This window comes from Hakea prostrata, chromosome 2 (assembly GCF_041222555.1).
Source record: "Hakea prostrata isolate BN-2017 chromosome 2, UWA_Hpros_2, whole genome shotgun sequence".
NCBI lineage: Eukaryota > Viridiplantae > Streptophyta > Magnoliopsida > Proteales > Proteaceae > Hakea > Hakea prostrata.
Window position 1 is genome coordinate 69,300,200 of NC_142601.1, and position 19,829 is coordinate 69,320,028.

Consider the following 19,829-nt stretch of genomic DNA (forward strand, 5'->3'; position numbering starts at 1 on the left):
CGAAGGTGGTTGGTAGGTTTATAAAGAGCAAACGCCTATTTTCGGAACTATCAAATCATTAGCTCAACTTTTATCTCATCTCAATCAACGCCGCAACAAAAAAACAGAGGGAATTTAGGTCGTTCGTATGACACAAATCAACGACAAATTTGGAAATTGAATTCCTCCCAGGTAATTGGAGAGTTTAGGAATGCATTTTTCATGACTATTTCTCTCTACGTGGTCTACAGAAAGAGTGCAGAAAAAGCTACGTGTCGTACAAATCGATAGTTTACTGGATATAGTTTAAATCTGTGCAGTCCAACGAAGTCGAAGGATACCTGATGGCGCTCTTCAGCAACCTGATGACAAACCTAATCCCAATTTTCTGGGAAAATCTATGTTTACCATAGGTAGTTCGGTAGTTGACTAGAGCAATTTGTACAGACAACACATGTTTAGGTTTAGGGTTTGTTAGTCGCGAAGTTAGTTTTTCTCTCGTCACGGATTCTCATCCAGCGCGTAATGACCATGTGAATGACATCAAGTTTGGTTGGTAATTGGACTATAGCTGTATGTAAGATCATCTTCTAGGGTTCGTCAGAGGACAAGGAAACGTTCAAGATATGCTTTTCTCAAGTAAGAGATTTATGCAAAGCGATATGCTAAAGAAGTGATGTTAGTTCTGCATAAACAGTAATTGAAGCGCTGCTGTTCATTAGTGAAAAGAATGTTTCATATATGCTTACAGAAAATGTGGTGTTTATGGCAACTGTTAGTATAAAGATACCCATGAAATCTCATCCTGGTAGGAAATCCACAGAGCAGCGAGATGAGCGTCTGCCAATATATGTCAAAGTTCCAATTTCATCTCTTAGACATCTTTTTACCTAAAAAATAGTTAAAAGTGTGAGACATTATCATCCAAGTGTTCTTCAGTTGGCAATGATCATCACTCTTAATAAAAAGAAAAACAAGATACAAGAACCATATGAAATGGGATGTGCAAGCATGAGGAAACTAAAAGATATGGATTCTGCAAACTTATTTTATATTTTTTTACAAATTTTTATCCAAAATGATGAGATTTTGTTATTAAAAAAAAAAGAGTATTATATTAATGGACAATTTCTTTAATGAAACTTGTTTAGTCATCCTCCAACTCCAATGAATCAAACACCTCAAATTTTGAAATTTTTTCAAAAATATTAAAAATAGTATACTTTTATAAGGTCGAATCCATGAAAAAATATTTTGCTAGATTTTTTTTTGTGCTGGATGCCGATCTGACGCACCAACCCTCCTCCTTTATCCGGGCTTGGGATCAGCAGCAAAACATTGGCGGAGTTAAATCATAAGTAAAAGAGGTGACTTAGAGAATGAGGATTCCCAAATAATTAAAATAAGGTGGATGAAGTGGAAGAGGTGTGTACAAGGTCTTATGTGATCGGCGTATTCCATTAAAGTTTAAAGGAAAATTTATAGAACCATTGTTCGATCAGCTATAATGTACGGTGCAAGAATGTTGAGTGTTAAAAATAATCATATAGATAAACTCAGTGTAGCAAAAATGAGGATGTTAAAATGGATAAGTAGCAAAACTATGATGGATAAGATAAGAAATGATCATATTATAATTGGTCTTGGAGTTGCTCCCTTAAATGATAAGCTTCAAGAAAGTCGTTAGAGGTGGCACAGCCACGTTCAACGGAGACCTATACATGCCCTTGTATGGATAAATGATATAATCCATATTGAAGGAACTAGAAGAGCTAGGGGTAGACCTAAGATAACCTTAAGAAAAATGATGAGAAATGATATGTATAGCTTAGGCCTTGTATCTAACATGACTTTGAACAAACTGATTGGAAGGCAAGAATCAATGTAACCGACCCCATTTAGTTGGAACATGGCTTGTTATTATTGTTTTTGTATTAAAAATATTATACTTTTCTTATCCCTTTTTCTCAACTTTGTGTTATTTTATCAAACAAATGGTCTCTTTAGTAATTCTATTTAAATTAGCTACTATTTCACACAAGTTTAGTGTTTCATCTTCACGTATAAATTCAAAATATGTGTATAATAAGACACATCTTGATAGTGACATGATTTGAAGTTATTTTTGACCATCTTACATATGTCTTTCAAATTACAAAATCTTAAATATATCAAAAAACTAAAAATGAAAACTTCAGAAAATATGACAAAAAGACAGTATACAATTCTCAATTTTACACTAAGTGACAAAAATTTTTGAAGACCGGACAATGCAAAAATAATATTTATACTATCCCAACTAAAACAATACTCACACAAAGTCATGCTTAAGAGTGGCATGTATCATCATTGTTTTTTTTTTTTTCCTGAATCTCCAAAGGAATTTGGTTGAAAACTTAATGAAACTGATTAGAAAAAAAAATTGATATCCAAGATTTATGAATCCTCAAAAAACAAGGAGTTCTGAAGAAAAAAAAAATAAAGATATATAATTCTTAGGTAATTTAGAATAGAAGGGGCCAAACTCCTACTTGTGTGAATATATATATATATATTTTGATTAATTCATCATTTAATTTTACGTACTAATAAAAAACCCATGTTTAAATACATTTTTTCTAAGTATATGGTAGTATAAAAATATTTATACTTCAAGTGTTCTCCTAGACAACCCCCCCTTCTTCCAAAATAGGGGGTGAGGACTGAGGCGAAAGAGAATATGTTTTCATACATGATAAAACCCATCACATTTTATGAATAAATAAACTAGCTCTGTGATGAACAAGGGCTTTATCAACGGTGATGTAATGTTATGACTAGGTCTATAGACAATGAATTTTATTATAAACTCCCGTGATTCACTTTCAATACTACCTTTTTCCAATTAAATAGCGATGGTTATTTCTTTGAAATTTGAGGATGCTTTATTTTATTGTTTGAGAAATTACGAGTATCAACCTTGGAACCAGCTGTATCTTTGTCATTTATGATTACAATGGGTGACAACAAATGATTCTCTAGTTTCAAAATTTTCGTGTGGCTCATTTCATTGACTAATTATGATAATAAATAGTCATAACTCACATAAAAAAGTTACCATTAAATTCAAAACAAATTATTTACGTATCCAATGGTTATCTTTACCAAAAATTGAAAAATCCTTTATCTTACGAGGATGAAGGCAAAAACCCCTCCCCCTATTAGGGAAAATTTTTAAAGATAGAGGCAACATGTAGAAAGATCATTATGACCATCTCAATGTTAAGTCCTGGCTCTGCTCAATGCTCCCGGTCATTGTCTCCCCGACTCCACCCATAACCAACATGTTTTTCTTCAATTTCCACTAGTTTCACAAAAATAATAATAATAATAATAATAATAATAAGTTCAAAATATGATGATGCCCTAGTGAAAATACGGATCTAGCCAATGCAAAGCTGTTCTAGTGGTAAAACCAACATCTTTTAGTGAAGAAATTGTGGCCTTATGGGTTCGACTCTTGCTGAGACATATTATTATCCTCATCCCGACTTAATACCCCAAAAAATAATAAATAATAAATAATAAAAAAAACAGATCGAAATTTTTTTTGATAAGAATTCTAGAATTTTAAATTGACAAAAGACTTCTGAGATGAAATTAGACACCCATCTGCCTAAGTCTCGTTTGTGGTTGGTGGGGCATTTCTTTTTATTCTTTTCCTCAAAGTCGTTTGGCGAAATAGAATTATCCTCAGGTGCAGAAGAAGCCCCCGTTTCAATTTTTAAATCAAACGGCAAGAAACTAAGTTTCCATGTAAAGCTGCGCTACGGGGCCTATCCACACAACTCATTCTTATCAACCAAACAGCATCCAAGTGACGTCAGACGAAACCTTTATCTGACGTCTGAAAGGCTGACACCAGGAATCGATTCTTGCTATCACTTCACGATTGGCTAAGTTGAACGTCACGTGGGTCCCACATGATCTGACGTGTTATTGAGTTATTTTTTATTTTTTAGCGCAAAAAGCTTTTTGTTTTTCCTCTTAGGTAAGTTTGAGACTTATAGAAGGGAAAAGCAATGAAAGATTTCGACTACTTTTATATATATCTATAATCTATCTCCAAATCTGTGAATTCCTGATTTGGTTTCAGTCAGAGAGAGACCTAAGAGGGTAAGACTCTCGTCAGGTTTTCATTCTTGACTATCGTTATCGTCTCTTCCCTTTCTTCTTCTCTGATCTCTTTTCGTCTCTGCCTCCGTCAACCATCTTCGAGTTTCCTATTGAACTTTGATCCGGAAGGTGCGTTTCTTCATCTTGTGCATCAATTTTTATTTTATCGTTTATTTTCTTAATCTTTCGGTAGGTTATGTTTGTTTCTGAATGCATAATCTTAATGTGAACTTTGCTCTGAGCATTTTTCCCCCCCTGATCGTCGTTTCTGTTTTTTTTTTTTTTTTTGGGGTGGACTTTTAGAATTTGAAGACTTAGGTTGGCTACGGACTTAGGTTGGCTACGTTTTTGTATAGTATTTGATTTAGTTCTTCAATCTGTTGTCAATTAATTGATAAGATTAGAGCTGTAACGAACGTTTTTGTTTAGCTTTAACGTCTGCAAATTGGAATGTGGATTAGCTCCTTGGAATCTGTGTTATACATTTGTGCCTTTCTCCCTTTCATTCACCTGCTTAGTAATTATTTTCATCTCCCGGTTTTCAGTTACAACTCCCTTTTTCCCCTCGTTCTTTTTTATATCTTAAGGTAGTATGGTTCCTTGATTAACTTGTATAATTTGTTTGCACAATCAAAACGTTTCTAGGAACGTTCCATAAAATTTGAGAGATATCTTATTTCCCCCTTTCTCTTTAGGTCCTGCTTTTGTGCTTTTCTGAATTTAGTCCTTGAAATTTCTCACTCAGGCATTATTACTTTACTGGGGATCGTATCTCTTTCTGCCCCTGCAATGATGATGGCAGTGCTTGGTGGAAATGAATCATGTTTCAGCCAATCCAGTAGAGAAAAAACTGAACTGAAGGGAATTCAACAATGCTCAAATGTTGCTGATCGTCTGAAGAGGAGAAGGACTTTAAAACTCATGGACAATGTAGATAGGAATAGGCCATTTGGGAAAAAACAAGGGAAGGATGAGATATTCTCACTGGCTGAAGCCAAAGCTTCAGTTGAAAGAAGGGTGACAACTCAAGGAATCAGACATTCAGATCTGGAAAAAGCTTGGAGAAAGAACATTTCGAAGAAAAGAAAATTTATGGGTAATGGGTGCCAGGAAGAGAAACTTAATTTGGTTAAGAAGAAAATGAGAGGCACTGAAGACTTATGTGAGGTGAAAAAGTTAATAAATTCAAAGGATAGAACACAAAAGATCTTAGAGCCTAGAGTTTTCTCATCTTGTTCTGCATCAACATCTTCCTCGTCTTCTTCCTCACCTACAGTCTTTAATGGTGATAAAGATATGTCTGCTAGATGCACCACTGGGAATGCAAAGGTAACCGATTGCTCTGAGTTGTTTTTTAATTTTAATTTTTTAGTACACTTCGAAACTTGTCTTCTCATTGGCTTTTCCCTCATTTTCTTATTTATTAATAATTAAAATGCATTTTTTCTTCATTGTTACTAAATGATTTTCCTTTGTCGTGCTTTTAGGAATCTTGTCAGGACAACAAGGCTCAGAAAAACAAAATATGCCATCAGTGTAAAAGAAGTGATAGGCAAATTTTTATTCGATGTTTCAAGTGTGAAGAGAAACTATATTGTACCAGATGTATAAAAAAATGGTCATTTTTTTCTCCCTTTAATCCCTTCTCTTCTTCGATTCCCTTGTTTATTTGTATTTTTTTCGTACTTTTATGAGAGTTTTGTACTCTAAAAACTGTTCAGTATTATTCCATAGCTCATGTTTTTGTTCTTTCTTACTCTTAAAACAGGTATCCTCAAATCTCAGTGGAAGAAATTGCTAAGGCCTGCCCATTTTGCTGTGGAAACTGCAACTGCACCACATGTTTGCATTCAGGTGTAATGTCGAAGGTCTGTTTTCATTGTTCTGATACCAAAAGAAGAGTTCTCCCTCCCCCCTCCCAAATTTTTTATGGAAAACCTAACCTAGTTCATTGTAAACTGCAGGATTCAATTAGGGTGTCCACAAGACTTGAGAAGATTCAGCATGCACATTATTTGATCCACTCCCTTCGTCCCTTCCTTAAAAAACTGTGTGAAGAACAAGCTGCAGAGGTGGAGATTGAGGCTAGATTTCAAGGTATTATTTTTCATTGTCAGTTTTCATTTTCACTTATACTACCACCTTTATTATTTTTACCATAGTTATTTCAACTCATTGCTTTGACAATTCTTTAAGCAAAGAAGCATGACCCAGGAATATCATCACCTGGAATTGAGCTACCACAAACAAAATTCTACATTGATGAGCGTGTTTATTGGTAAGCATACTCTTCCTCCTCCTTTCCTTGCCCCCATGTAACCGCAAAAAAAGTCTTTCTATTATTTAATCTTGATTTTTCCCCCTGGTAGCTGATTTGTTATTTTTTCCTGGGCAGTGACAACTGTGCAACTTCAATTGTGGATCTTCACAGAAGCTGTGTGAACTGCTCTTATGAACTTTGTCTCAGTTGCTGCCGGGAGATTCGTAAAGGGATCCTTTTGGGAGGTGCTGAGGAATTAATATATCATTATCCAGACAGAGGTTCAGAATACATCCATGGTGGAGATCCTCTTCCAGATTCCAGCATTGCCACAGAACCTATGGGTTCTGTCAAACCGTTAAGAGAATGGAGAGTAAATATTGATGGATGTGTTCCTTGTCCTCCAAAGGAACTGGGTGGTTGTGGTTATCATAGATTAAAGCTTAAGCGAATCCTTCCAAAATTTTGGGTTTTTGACTTGCATGATAAAGTTGAAGAAGTTGTAAGGAGTTTTGGAGCTGAACAATACCATTTAAACCAACTTTGCAGTGGCCGAACAAAAGAACATATTAGGACAGCTGCTTTTAGAAAAGGCTTCAGTGATAATAACTTGTATTGTCCATCTTCTGGGGATACCCTAACCAAGGAAGGACTATTGAGCTTTCAAAGGCATTGGGTTAACGGTGAACCAGTCATTGTTCGCAATGTGCTTGAAAGGACATCTGGTTTAAGTTGGGAACCGATGGTTATGTGGCGTGCTTTATGCAGCAATATTGATTTGAAAACTGGTTCCACAGATGAATTGAAGGCTATTGACTGCTTGGCTGGTTGTGAGGTTAGTGTCTTTTTCTTGATTGCCATTGCCTTAGGAATATTTACAGATTTAGTTTATTTGTTATACATAGTGATATAATTTATGACAATCTCGGAGAAGTAGAGCTAATGAATTGGTTTGGCTGTTCAGTTAGTCAATCATTTGGGCACATGGGTGGGTGAAATCTTCTTACTTAAAGTTAGGATTATCAATATCCACTGGAATGGGTGAATGGTGGTTTCTATAGACAAGCAGGACAGGGACTGTAGATTTCAGTCTCAACAGACCCTTGTTGGAATAGGTTTAATGATCAAATCCAGTATTAATCCTAGACCTCATAATGCATTGCAACATTCAACCATAAATTATGATGCCATGTTCCCTCTTCTCTACTCTGTCTTCCTGGTACAGTATATATTTGCTCCTCCTGTCTGTCTTTGTGTGTTTTTAGTGAACCCACTGTCCATCTGCAGAGAAGCCCTTAGAGATCAGGTCTGCTTAAAACTAAAGGCACCTGAGAAGAGTTTTCAGCAGAACACATTTTGGCAACAAAAGAACTTCAATCTTGTTATCACGGTGAAGCCGTAGAGAGTTGTCTAGGAATTCTAATAGATTTTATGGGGGCTTGCAGAATCCAAATGTATTATGAAGACTCTCAGCTAATGTTGAAATCCAAAATTTACACCTAGTCACTTTTATTCTTTCACGATGTGGATATAAATAATGTGGCCATAAAGCCTTTCAACTTGCAATTTAAAATGAAAAAGGACTCTTTGATTAATTAAGACTTGGACACTTAGAACTGAAATAAAAACATAAAAATATTGTGGCCTTATAGGCTTATAGCTTAAAGTTAGACAGGTTTTCCATAACTAAAGCAACTAATTAAAATAGTTTTGTACTTAGCTTAGGCAACCTAATTTTTAGGCCCATAGAATAGGCCCATGACCATATAAACCCATTGAACAAAGGCCTTCGACTCATATGTATGAACTCTAGATTGATTTCAAAGGAAATAGCCCAATTCGGTGCTGATACCTCAGTTAAAGCAATACTTTCTGAAACCTAAGACTTAAAAATAGAGTATTTCATTCAGAAATGAGACTGTTACCTTGGGCGCTCTGCTAAGATATTCAATGAATTACTTGGTCTATGTTCTTTGTTAGGAGACAGAGTAGCTAGCTCTAACTGTACCATATGTCTGAATGGTGTGATAGAACATTATAAAGAAAACTTCACTTCTTTCCTTATGCACAGTATTCATCCAAAGCCTCATGGCAAAGTTCCCTCATGTTTTTTTTATTTTGTCAGGCATCAGGAGCCAACTTTGCATGTTATTAAATGTAAGCTGTGACCTTTTTCATGATGTGCAGGTTGAGATTGGCACTTACGAATTTTTCAGAGGGTATACTGAGGGGAGAACATATAATAATTCCTGGCCAGAGATGCTCAAGCTCAAGGACTGGCCTCCATCTGATACATTTGAGAATCTTTTGCCTCGCCACTGTGATGAATTTATCAGGGCATTGCCTTTTCATGAATATACACATCCTAGGGCTGGTTATCTTAATCTTGCTGTCAAGCTACCACAAGACTGCCTAAAGCCAGATTTGGGGCCAAAAACATATATTGCTTATGGAATTCGTGAAGAGCTTGGAAGAGGAGATTCTGTAACTAAGCTTCACTGCGATATGTCAGATGCGGTAATACTGTCTAAGCGAATTTATAAGCTTCATCTCACCTTGACTTGTGTCTTTCTTCTATGTAGATTTTTTGAATTCTTCCCCCCTCCCTCCCTCTTCCTTTCTCACTCGTTTTATGGTAATTGCATTTGGTAAAGGTAATATATATTTCAGAAAATTATATTACAAAGAACAACACCGAAGGAGGGGGAGGGGGTGGGGACTACATTAAGAATGTAAAGAGCAATGCAAAATAGAAGGTTCTAAGCCCCATTTAATAACAATACAGCTATTCCTTGGGGAATAAGAGCTCAAGTTGGTTTATTATCTGCTTATTTCTCCAAGATTTTTTTTTTCTTCTTTTCTGTGGGGAGAGTCAGGTGGGGGTTGCAGGCTGTGTTTTAAAGGCTTAAAACTCGTAAGCCAGTGTCTGTTGCAACTTAAAAATAGGGATTCTAGGCATTTCTCCAATATTGATGAATTGAATACAACTCGAACTTCTGGGTGTTGTCATGTGCATGCGTACCATCTCATACAGCACACGTATTTCCAACAGGGCTAGCACTAGATGAACTGGAGTTTCTTGTAGATAATACGTGTGGTATCAAGTGACTGCTGTAGACATTAGAGTTGCCACATACGAGATTAGATGGCAGTGGCACAATAACTGTAGAATGTTCTGGGTCTTATGAATAGTTGGTCTTAAGCTTAAAGACTTGGTCTTTTGTTGGAAGTTTTGACGTTCAGTATCTAATAACATTTTCCCTTCAAACTTTTTGATTGGTGCAGGTGAACATTTTGACACATGCTGGGGAAGTAAAACTGAGTGATGAGCAGCGCTGCTCAATTGAAATGTTGAAGAGTAAGCATAGAGCACAAGATGAAAGGGAGCATCTTACTATATTTCAATCTTGTCAACTTGAAACAGTGGAGGATGATGAATCTAATTTTCCTGGGTTTCCCTTGAGTGGAAACCATGGAACTGGTGGGGCTTTATGGGACATTTTCCGCAGAGAAGATGTTGATAAGCTGCAGGCTTACCTCATAAAATATTCACATGAGTTCAGGCACACTTACTGTTCTCCAGTGCAGCAGGTAGCATTAAAAAGTCTATCAATTTAAAATGAACCTATGATACCATTAATTCATTTATGATTAACAATGTGTTTGTCATAGGTTGCTCATCCAATTCATGACCAATGTTTTTATTTGACAATGGCGCACAAGAGGAAGTTGAAGGAGGAATATGGTTCGCATTGCCACATTTATTTTCTCAATTTTTACCAATTCATTTTCACTATTGGAAACTTATCATTCTTGGAACCTAAAAGATATTCTTTCAATATTTGTAGGTGTTGAACCATGGACTTTTATACAGAGAGTTGGAGAAGCTGTGTTTATTCCTGCTGGGTGTCCTCATCAAGTCCGGAATCTCAAGGTTCCAATATAGGCTATTTCCTCTTAATCGATTTCATGACTGTGCTGATCTTCTTTAGACTTCATTCTTCTAATTCTTCTGCTGGCTTCTCATTTCAGTCATGCATTAAGGTTGCAATGGATTTTGTCTCACCTGAAAACGTTGGCGAGTGCTTCCGGTTGACTGATGAATTCAGAAAACTTCCAAAGAATCACAGGGCAAGAGAAGATAAACTCGAGGTAATTATGAAGATCCATGTACTATGCACATATTGCTTTGTTGGTATCGTGTGTTACTGAATTTTGAATTTTATCCTTGTATTGAATACAGATAAAGAAAATGGTTCTCCATGCTGTCAGCCAAGCTCTTAAAGATTTAGAAGACTTGACATCAAGAAGGTATTGAGACTCCTGCAAACTGGGATTTTCTTGACCTCTGGTCATTTTCTTTCATAGAGGGGGATGGCATTAAAACCTTTTGGCGTTGTACAAATTGTAAATAAGACCACAGTTATTTTTGTAATGTAGGGATACCTCAAATTAAATAAGAAATTTTGTTGTTTTTCTCCTAAGATTTGAGCTGCTCAGCTTACACATTCTGTTACTTTTCTCTCCTCCTGGTCTGCCAGTCTTGCCTCTGTACCAATTGATTTTATGGGTTCCTACCTAAAAATAGATAAAATTCTATGAATTTGCTTGAGGAAAATGTAAGATACATGCCAGTGTCAAGGGTCATACTCTACAACAATGTTTAGTGCTTTCATTTCATTGCAAAATGTAAAATACATGCACCTCTGGATAGCCACTTTCAAAACACTAACTACCAATTCTGATCAGAAATACCATGTAAAACTAAAATCAAGTTTCATGGGGACAGAAATGTTGCTTTTAAGGATTTAATCACTGGAGAAATTATAAGGTCAATGAATCTATCATAAGCACTAGCAAAAGTTGAATCAGTTTCTCTTTTGGCTCAGTGGGGAGGTCATGGGTTCAACTCCTACCGACAGCATATGTAATATCCCTATCCCTATATATAAAAAGGGCCTTTGTACCCAAAAAAAAAAAAAATCAGTTCCAGGTGTCATACTAATAGTATGTACCAAACCGTAACCATACTATACAGTTTTCATTCTATTTGTGTACCGAAACTGTATTGTACCATCTTTACATACCATTTTTGTATCAAATTACGGATATAAATACGGTACAATATGGTTTTGGTTTGGATACTAATTTTCTATATCATACCTAATTATTTATACTGTATCTAAATCCCACTCTCTTGATTCGATGGAATGCGATTTATTTTGAAGTATCGGCTAGACTCAATTGTACCCCATCCCCTGGTTGTTGACTCCCCAAGGAACAGACTCATTGTTGTATCCTGGGGCCTCAACGTCCAAATCATCCCTTCTCCCTGATCCTTCCCGCTTGGATTGTCCTTGTAGTTTGTTGTTTGTTTAATATCATTATTTATTCATCAAAAAAAAAAAAAGTCACTCAAAAATGTCATGTAAAGTTGCATTAATTATAGAAATACAAAGCAAATGAGTTATACTAAGAAATCAAGAGAGACCTATTGATTAAAAACCCTCTGAATCTTCTACTATGGTGAACAAAATTGATATCATGCTAGGAGTAGAACCAATATAGAAGGAACTTGACACATTCACAAAAAGATTTGATGTAAGAATAAATCTACCCAAGATCGCATAGATCGATTAAAAAACACCTTAATATAATAACTGTTATAAGATGATAATGAACATACCTGCTTTAGGATCCATTGGAGATGAAACACAACAATCTCTTCTTTAATCTCTTACTAAGAATGAACTTGAAGTTAATTATATGATCAACTTGATACTAGATCTTCTCCTCTAGACTCTTCTCTATTTACGAGCTTGATGGAACAACATCTGTGAACTAATGCAGAGAATAATGTGATTAATTAGGGTTTATAGGGGGAACCTAACACCCTTTATATAGGCAAACCCGTTAGATCGTTCATCAAAATCTAACGGTCCCTATTAACCCACACTAAGCTACCTATAAAAGAGTTTTAATAAGCATATATTACCTATATCAAGTTAATAAGAGAAATCAAATCACAGAGTGTAACACAATCAATGAAGCCCATCTTATGTAAAATATTTTATTAATATTCTAAGAATTAGAAGATTAACATTCTAGCTCCATTGACATATAACAAAGGATCACTTTTTTAAAGAGTACATCACGAGGAATTTGGAAATGCTCACAATGCATATGGATAGAGGTCCTACCTCAGTGACCATGGGCCCCAAGATTCACAGGTGGAACCCCATCTTATATGTGATGAGAAGCTATCATCCATCTTCCCTAGACTAACAAATGTAGACTCATGATAAAGAAGAGAAGTAGTTACAAGCAAACATATACATACACTTAAAGAAATGTTGATACGAAGACTTAGATAGGGGGTCAAGGAAATGAATTGCCAATTACAAATCTTGAGAAAGAAGTAAAGTGGTTCAAATGTATATGATGTAATCACTAAATAGCTAATGAATTCTAAATTATAATTTAAAAGAGTTGGCTCAATTGGCAAAGACCATCGTCTCATAATATGAAGTCAAGAATTTAAATCTCTTTAAGATTAAGGGTTACACCTTGCTTTGTAGTGAAATATGATAATAATAATAATAATAATAAGATAAAGCTATACATTGAAGTTAAGTGTGGATCAAAATGTATAAATCAAAATCTTCAATTTCCTTTCTTTAAAAATAAAAATTTGTTTTAAGATTGTACATGTGTCAAAGACTCTCCATGTGGTTAGAGGATTTAGAAAAAATGTGGGTTAAAAAAATTTCCTTTTCATATGCATAAAAGATCTGAAGACATTATCAAATGTAAGAAAAAAAAATAATTAAGAAATTCACCCTAAAGAAGAGACAACTAAGGAAAGATATAGTATCGTATACGATACTAATTAAGGAAAGATACGTTTGATATAAAAAGAAATCTTATCTAAAGTATCAGGTGCACATGAATTCCTCAATAACTGAATTGATCATTTGAATTTAAAATAAATAATGTGGGATTCTTGAAGAATTTAAATTTATATAATTCAAATTCAAATTGATGATTAGATTGTTGAGGAGTTCATGTGCAACTAATGCTCAAACAAACATGTTTAGATGCAACTGATTGGAAAAAGTAAAAAATTTAAAAAATAAAAAAATCAAGAGGGGAAAAATACACTATAAGAGATTCAAGCAAAAATATTGGGAGAAAAATAATATATGAATTATTTTAATATATCAAATCAAAGGATCAAAATAAAGGATAATTCAGCCCTAGTTGAGGAATGTGGATAATCTCCCCTACGACTTTATAACCATAAATTATGTGGAAAAAAATACCTCATCACCTTAATCCTGTGGGCCCATCGAGGGAGGCGATCTAAACTCCTAGTTGACTAGGGTTACAAAACTTACACGGAAAGTATGCACAGCCACGTCCACGTCTACATCTATTGGGGTACGCATAGGTACCCACAAACACGACTAGAATAATAATTGTAAGAGAAAAATTCACAAGTTTCACAAGTTCCATTCTAAAACCCTAAATTCATCATTCAACAATCTTATGGGTATTTAATCGATTCTAACAATTTCTGATACCACATATAAGAATATTTGTATCCAAGATCGTATAGATCAACTAAAAACACCTTAGTGTGATAATGACACAAGATGATGATGAAGAAACATTTCTATGGCTATTGTGTTTACTTCAACCTATGGAAGATTTAAAATAGGAAAAATACAAATTTTATAAAACCGGTAGCTTTTTATATTATGGAATGAGGACTATTATATATATCATCAATGAGAGTCGAACTCATGACTTCTTCACTAAGAGGTGTTGATCATTACTAACTAAGCAACTCTTTGATTATCTCTTCTACCGTTTGATATTCGGTACAATAATGATATGACATGCTTGCACTGTTTGGTATTTGATACGATAATAATATGAAGTAAATTTATTTGATATTGTAATGATACAATAACAAATACCAATTTCCATATCAAATTGACACCCTTACATTGGATTATCGATGCTTGTAAACTTCATAGAATCAAGCAAACCTTGAGATCAAACTTGATTGAGATTGATAATATACCATATTCATAGGACAAATTTCAAATTAAGAAAGTTGTCCTATTAATACAGGTTCAAAGAAGGAAGGTGGATGGACCATCAAAAAGTTGCTTAGTCACCACAAGCATACGATGATTCTTTCGCCAAAGTTATTTTTGGGTGGGATGATAGAGTTTTTCTTTGCCAACAGTGGCATCGAAGTTCTTGGTAATTACGAGCCATACTTGGCGTTCATTCAGGTATCCACTTCAAAGGAAACTTGTCTAAAATTACCTATAGGTGAAGGGGGTCGAGTTATATGAGATGGATCCAGAAAAAGGGGGTTTCCAATTATAATACAGAAACAATTCATGTATATATTTCACAAACCCAAAAATAACTCGAAGACTGTTCGACACCTCTTAGTGAAAAGGGAAAAGGTTACAAGGGTCCTACGCTGATGTAATATTTCCCACCCCCTAATATAAATCATGTAATATTTCCCACCCCCTAATATAATATCGTCCAGATCTTCTACCTTCTACCCCCAAGTGATTGTGCCCCATGCCCCCACATTCACACATTGTGTGAATGCGTGGGCACAAAATCTCAGTCCAATAAAGTAGTGGCTAGCGATCTTCTCCACCTAGCCTGCCCCTTCAACCATCCACGAGTTTGGATGTCTCCCCTTTACCCATCCACGAGTTGTTGATCATGAATTATAGAGGGACCTAGAAGGTTAGGGTGATGAGATTTTTTTAAAAAATATTTTATCATTTTTTACTTGTAGGCCTCACATAATTTGTGATTGTAACACCGTAGGGAAGCGGGAAACACTCTCGTGAGGAAATGATTCAAACTCCCCTAACTGGAAGCACTGATACAACCACAAACTATTTACACATAAAAAATTTTTAAAAATATAAAAAATATAAAAAAATAATAAATAAATAAAAACCCAAACACCCTAATCATGAACGGGGAAAGATGAGAGAGAGAGAGAGTGGCGGCTGAGGGTGGGAGTATTCTTTGCAGCCTCAATCAAAAGACACGAAGGATAGAAAACGATGGAGTTACGATTAACGCATAGTTGGGTTTTCATTAGATCTTGAAATCGATCAAAAAGAAAGTTACAACCAAGGAAGAGCCGAGCTCCCCGGCGCGAACCGGGGCCCGCGCGCGCGCGATCCGCGATTTCAACCGCGCGAGACCGCGGAGGATTTAGAAGCCGGAGCGATGATGGGTGGTGGACGGGACGAGGGTTGGATGAGCAGGGACAGAGGGACCGGAGGAGGAAGGCACCGGGCTTCAGGATACGAGCGCACCACCACTGCCCCTCCCCCCCCCGCGCACCAGGGGCCAAAAACCAGCGACCCCACGACAGATCAGGAAGAAGAAGTAAGGATACCCAAGAAAGGCTTTGGGAGCAACCCGCCGGGCCCCCCCGGGGTGCAAGAATGGAAGAATGGAAGACGAAGACTCAAACGTTGCTTTAAAATATTAAAAGAAAAAGAAAAGGAAAACACAAGACAACCACGGGGGTAAAGATATTAAATGAGAGAGATGATAAAGCATTAAATGAAGGAGATAAAGTTTAAATGTAAAGCAAACGAGCTTTAGTGCGGAGACCAGAGTATTCATTTTTAAAGAAAATTTTCAGTTGGGTTTCATTAGATCTTGAAATCGATCAAAAAGAAAGTTACAACACCATTAAATAGACGGTTAAAGAATATTTGGATTTTGGTGAAATTCTAAGTTGATCTTGTATAAAGAAACTAAATTACAACACCATTGAAAACAAGAAAGAATGACAGAAAAACAACTAAATCCCACGCTCAACCATAAGAGCTAGAGCACCATTAAAATGAAACAAAGAAAATAAAGAATACTAACCTTTTTTTCACAAAAAAATATTGTATACTTTACACCAAAAGTATATTGAAGAAGATCTCTTAATGAGAAGAGCAATAAAGAAGAGCACCAAAAGTATATTGAAGAAGATCTATCAATAAATACCTTGGAATGTTGGAAAGAAGAGCAGTTGCAAACCTTGTGCCTTCTATGAGGAGATCAAAGAATGAGATGAAGCAACAATAAAGAGCCAACCAGCTATATATATACATATAGTATAAACCCTAACCCTAACATACAACTACCTATAAATAGTACAAAACCCTAACCCTAGTAAACACTAACATGGAAAGACTAGTATACCCCCATTAATTTTTTTATTTTATTTTGGTAAATATACCCCATTAATTAAGTCAGCTCATGGATCTTGATTATTCCATGGGACATAATTCTCTTTTTTTGGTCACATTCATTAAGTCAAAAAATACTTCAACCCTAAAAAATTAGATACAAGTCAAAAAATTTCTTTGGTAGGATATGAAAACTAAATTTTTTTTTAAAGTAAGAGATGTAAACCAATAGTAGTTAATTATCTTACTAACTATGGACATTTTATCCACAAATCACAATACATAATCAAATAACAAAAATTGCAGAAGAAATAAAGAAAATCAAATAAAAAGAATAACAAAAAAAAAAAAAAAAATAAATAAATAAATTGAAAAAAAAAAAGAGTACCTAATTGTGGAGTATATTTTTTCTAAATTTTCTTAACCCACGCTTATAAAAAGGGAAGATAATAAATAGGAGGTGAGAAGAGAGAGAAGATATGAGAGAATAAATATGGATTGAAGAGTTACTTTCTAATTAAGAATGAAATTTTGAATACCTAATAAGATATTTTTTTCAAAAATTTCCTTAATTTATGTTTATAAAAAGAGAAGAGAATAAATAGGAAAAAAAGATGAGAGAGAAGATAGGAAAAAATAAATAGGGATTGAGGAGTTAGTTTCTAATTAGGAATGAAATTTTGAATACCTAATAAAAAAAAATTTCAAAAATTTCCCTTAACTCAGGTTTATAGAAAGATGAGAGAGAAGAGAGGAGAGAATAAATAGGGATTGAGGAGTTAGTTTCTAATTAGGAATGAAACTTTGAATACCTAATAAGATTTTTTTTCAAAAATTTCCTTAACCTAGGTTTATAGAAAGATAAGAGAATAATTAAATAGGAAAAAAATATAAGAGATAAGAGAAGAGAGAATAAATAGGAATTAAGAAGTTAATTTTTAATTAGGAATGACATTTATATCTATTGGGGGGCCAAATAGTGACATTTCACATGTGGAAAAGAAAAAAAAACTGAAAAAAATTAAGGAAAACAAGGAAATTAAATTTTATTTTTTTTTTAAATGGGGGCATGGCCCCCCTCGGCCGGACCAATACCAGGTCCATTTCCTTGTCAGAAATGGACCCTCCATTTTCTGTAGATGTGTGCCATGTGTCCCAACATCACATCAAATGGTTAAAATCCATTTATCAATCACAGCAAAAACTTGATAAATGAATTTCAACCATTTGATGTGATGTTGGAACACATGGCACACATCTACAGGAAAATTGAGGGTGACAAAGAAATGGACCTGATAAATTTCCCCCCTCGGCCCCTCTATAGGTCCGCCCCTGCCACCAATGATGCTTTTCCGAACCTAACACCCGTTACTCCTAGCTTAGCCAAGTGAATCAAGATTAATAATTTAGGATACTTGGCTTCCCTTGTGTGAAAATACATCTATGTTAAGATCAATAATTTTTTATTAAGATCACTTTTATATTGTTTCAAAAGGAATATTCAATTTGAAGGAATAATCTCTTGATACTTGTCTTAATTATTGCAAAACTAATTAAGAAGGAAATATTGAATAAAAAACTATTATAATTGAACATAATTATACTATAAGTATGTGGTCCCACCAAATCCAAAACTAATTCTAAAATATAAGATTTTAAGGATATAATTGACATTCAATATAGTTTCTATAAATAAAGGTAATGCAATATTTTTGACTTCTTAGTTCTAAGGGCAAATAAACATTTTATATTTGATGTTAACAGCCACTTAACACCGTTAGAAATGAGGGGGGCAATAGTAATTTCACAAAAAATAGGGTTTGATTAGTAATAAAACCAAAGTATAAGAGGGCAATAGTAATTATCCCATAATTATTCTATTGTCACTGATTATATAATAGTATTCACTCCATGGCATAAAAAGCTATCGGACAATTTTTTTTCTCCCCATGTATTTTGTTCTCTAGGGCCTGTTTGGTTACATGAGTCTAGAGACTTTAAACCTATAGAGTCATAATTCATAAATTAACTGTTTGATTAACCTAAATTTGTGAAAATTTCATTATAAAAAAACTTTTTGGTGGACGTGATTTTTGCCAATGTGCAAATGTTTAGTGCTTTTGTCAAGAAAGAAAAAATGAAGCGGAAGAAGATAAGATCCATGTCATTATTCCTTCACAATAAATCGTCACCGTCAAATCCTCCATAATCTCAATGAAATGGAAGAAAGTCTACAACCCAAATACCATTGTGATGAATGGTAGAATAGCAAGATCAAAAAATGTGAGAGAAAAATAAAACTTTCGCTAAGCTTTTCTTCTATTCTACGGACAGAGCGAGAGAAAGACCGAACAGTTTTAAAAGCTGCATTTCGTAATGCAATTGTTGAATGGAGTGAAATGGCAGTTACCAAAGTATATCCCTATATTTTGTAACCGCCCAATAAATAAACTTTCACTTTTGCCCTTCAGCATATTAAAAAAGCGCAACAACTTTTATAGAAGGGGAGAAATCCATACCCATAAATCTACATATTCACATTTTTAGTGTAAAAAGATGAATTTCTAGATTTCTTGAATCTAGAGATTTTCACAACTTTTTTTGGCAAAAAAAAAAACATTTTCACAATTAAACGGGTATAAATCTCGCCCAATAAGTGAACTTTCACTTTTGCCCTTGGACATATTAAAAATTTCCAACAGCTTTTATAGTATGTGTGAAATCTATACCCATAAATCTACATATTCACGTTTTTAGTGTAAAAAGATAAATTTCTACATTTCATGAATCTACAGATTTTCACAACTAAACGTGTATAAATCTTGCATTCATGAATCCAGAGATTTCAAATCTTTGGATTAATGTATCCAAACAGATCTATGGCTCTCAAAAGTTGTCTTTATTTTTCATGAATTAAAAAAAATTCTTATCACTCTCTTATACATATATAGCCATTTTTATTTTCTTCATAGAAATACACCTCTTTTATTTTCTTCACTTAATTGGTGTTGCATTCCATTCTTTGAGACTGCTTTCAAATTCCACTCTGTCTCAAACTTGTCTCAAACTTGTCATGAATAGATGAGAAATATTTGTAACACTCACAAGTCATAGTCATACCTCAAATATGATTTACAGCAGATCTGCTGAAATATAAAGTGTGGAATTAATTATATTAGTATCTACGG

At 34.6% G+C, this 19,829-nt stretch overlaps 1 protein-coding gene across 2 annotated transcripts; it reads left to right on the top strand.

The window, feature by feature from the left end:
* Nucleotides 1-4,053: 4,053 nt before the first annotated feature.
* LOC149026092 (lysine-specific demethylase JMJ26-like) lies at nt 4,054-11,303 on the top strand. 2 transcript variants are annotated; one of them, XM_089146332.1, is made up of 13 exons: nt 4,054-4,263; nt 4,880-5,463; nt 5,622-5,752; nt 5,903-6,002; nt 6,099-6,231; nt 6,349-6,412; nt 6,530-7,229; nt 8,582-8,911; nt 9,680-9,985; nt 10,067-10,139; nt 10,243-10,328; nt 10,427-10,546; nt 10,638-11,303. In XM_089146332.1, the coding sequence occupies exons 2-13, from the start codon at nt 4,924-4,926 to the stop codon at nt 10,710-10,712; spliced, it is 2,658 nt and encodes an 885-aa protein (XP_089002458.1). In that variant the 5' UTR covers nt 4,054-4,263; nt 4,880-4,923; the 3' UTR covers nt 10,713-11,303. The 2 variants fall into 2 exon arrangements, with proteins under 2 accessions (XP_089002458.1, XP_089002457.1); XM_089146331.1 differs by having other exon boundaries at nt 4,055-4,263; nt 6,331-6,412.
* Nucleotides 11,304-19,829: the final 8,526 nt, after the last annotated feature.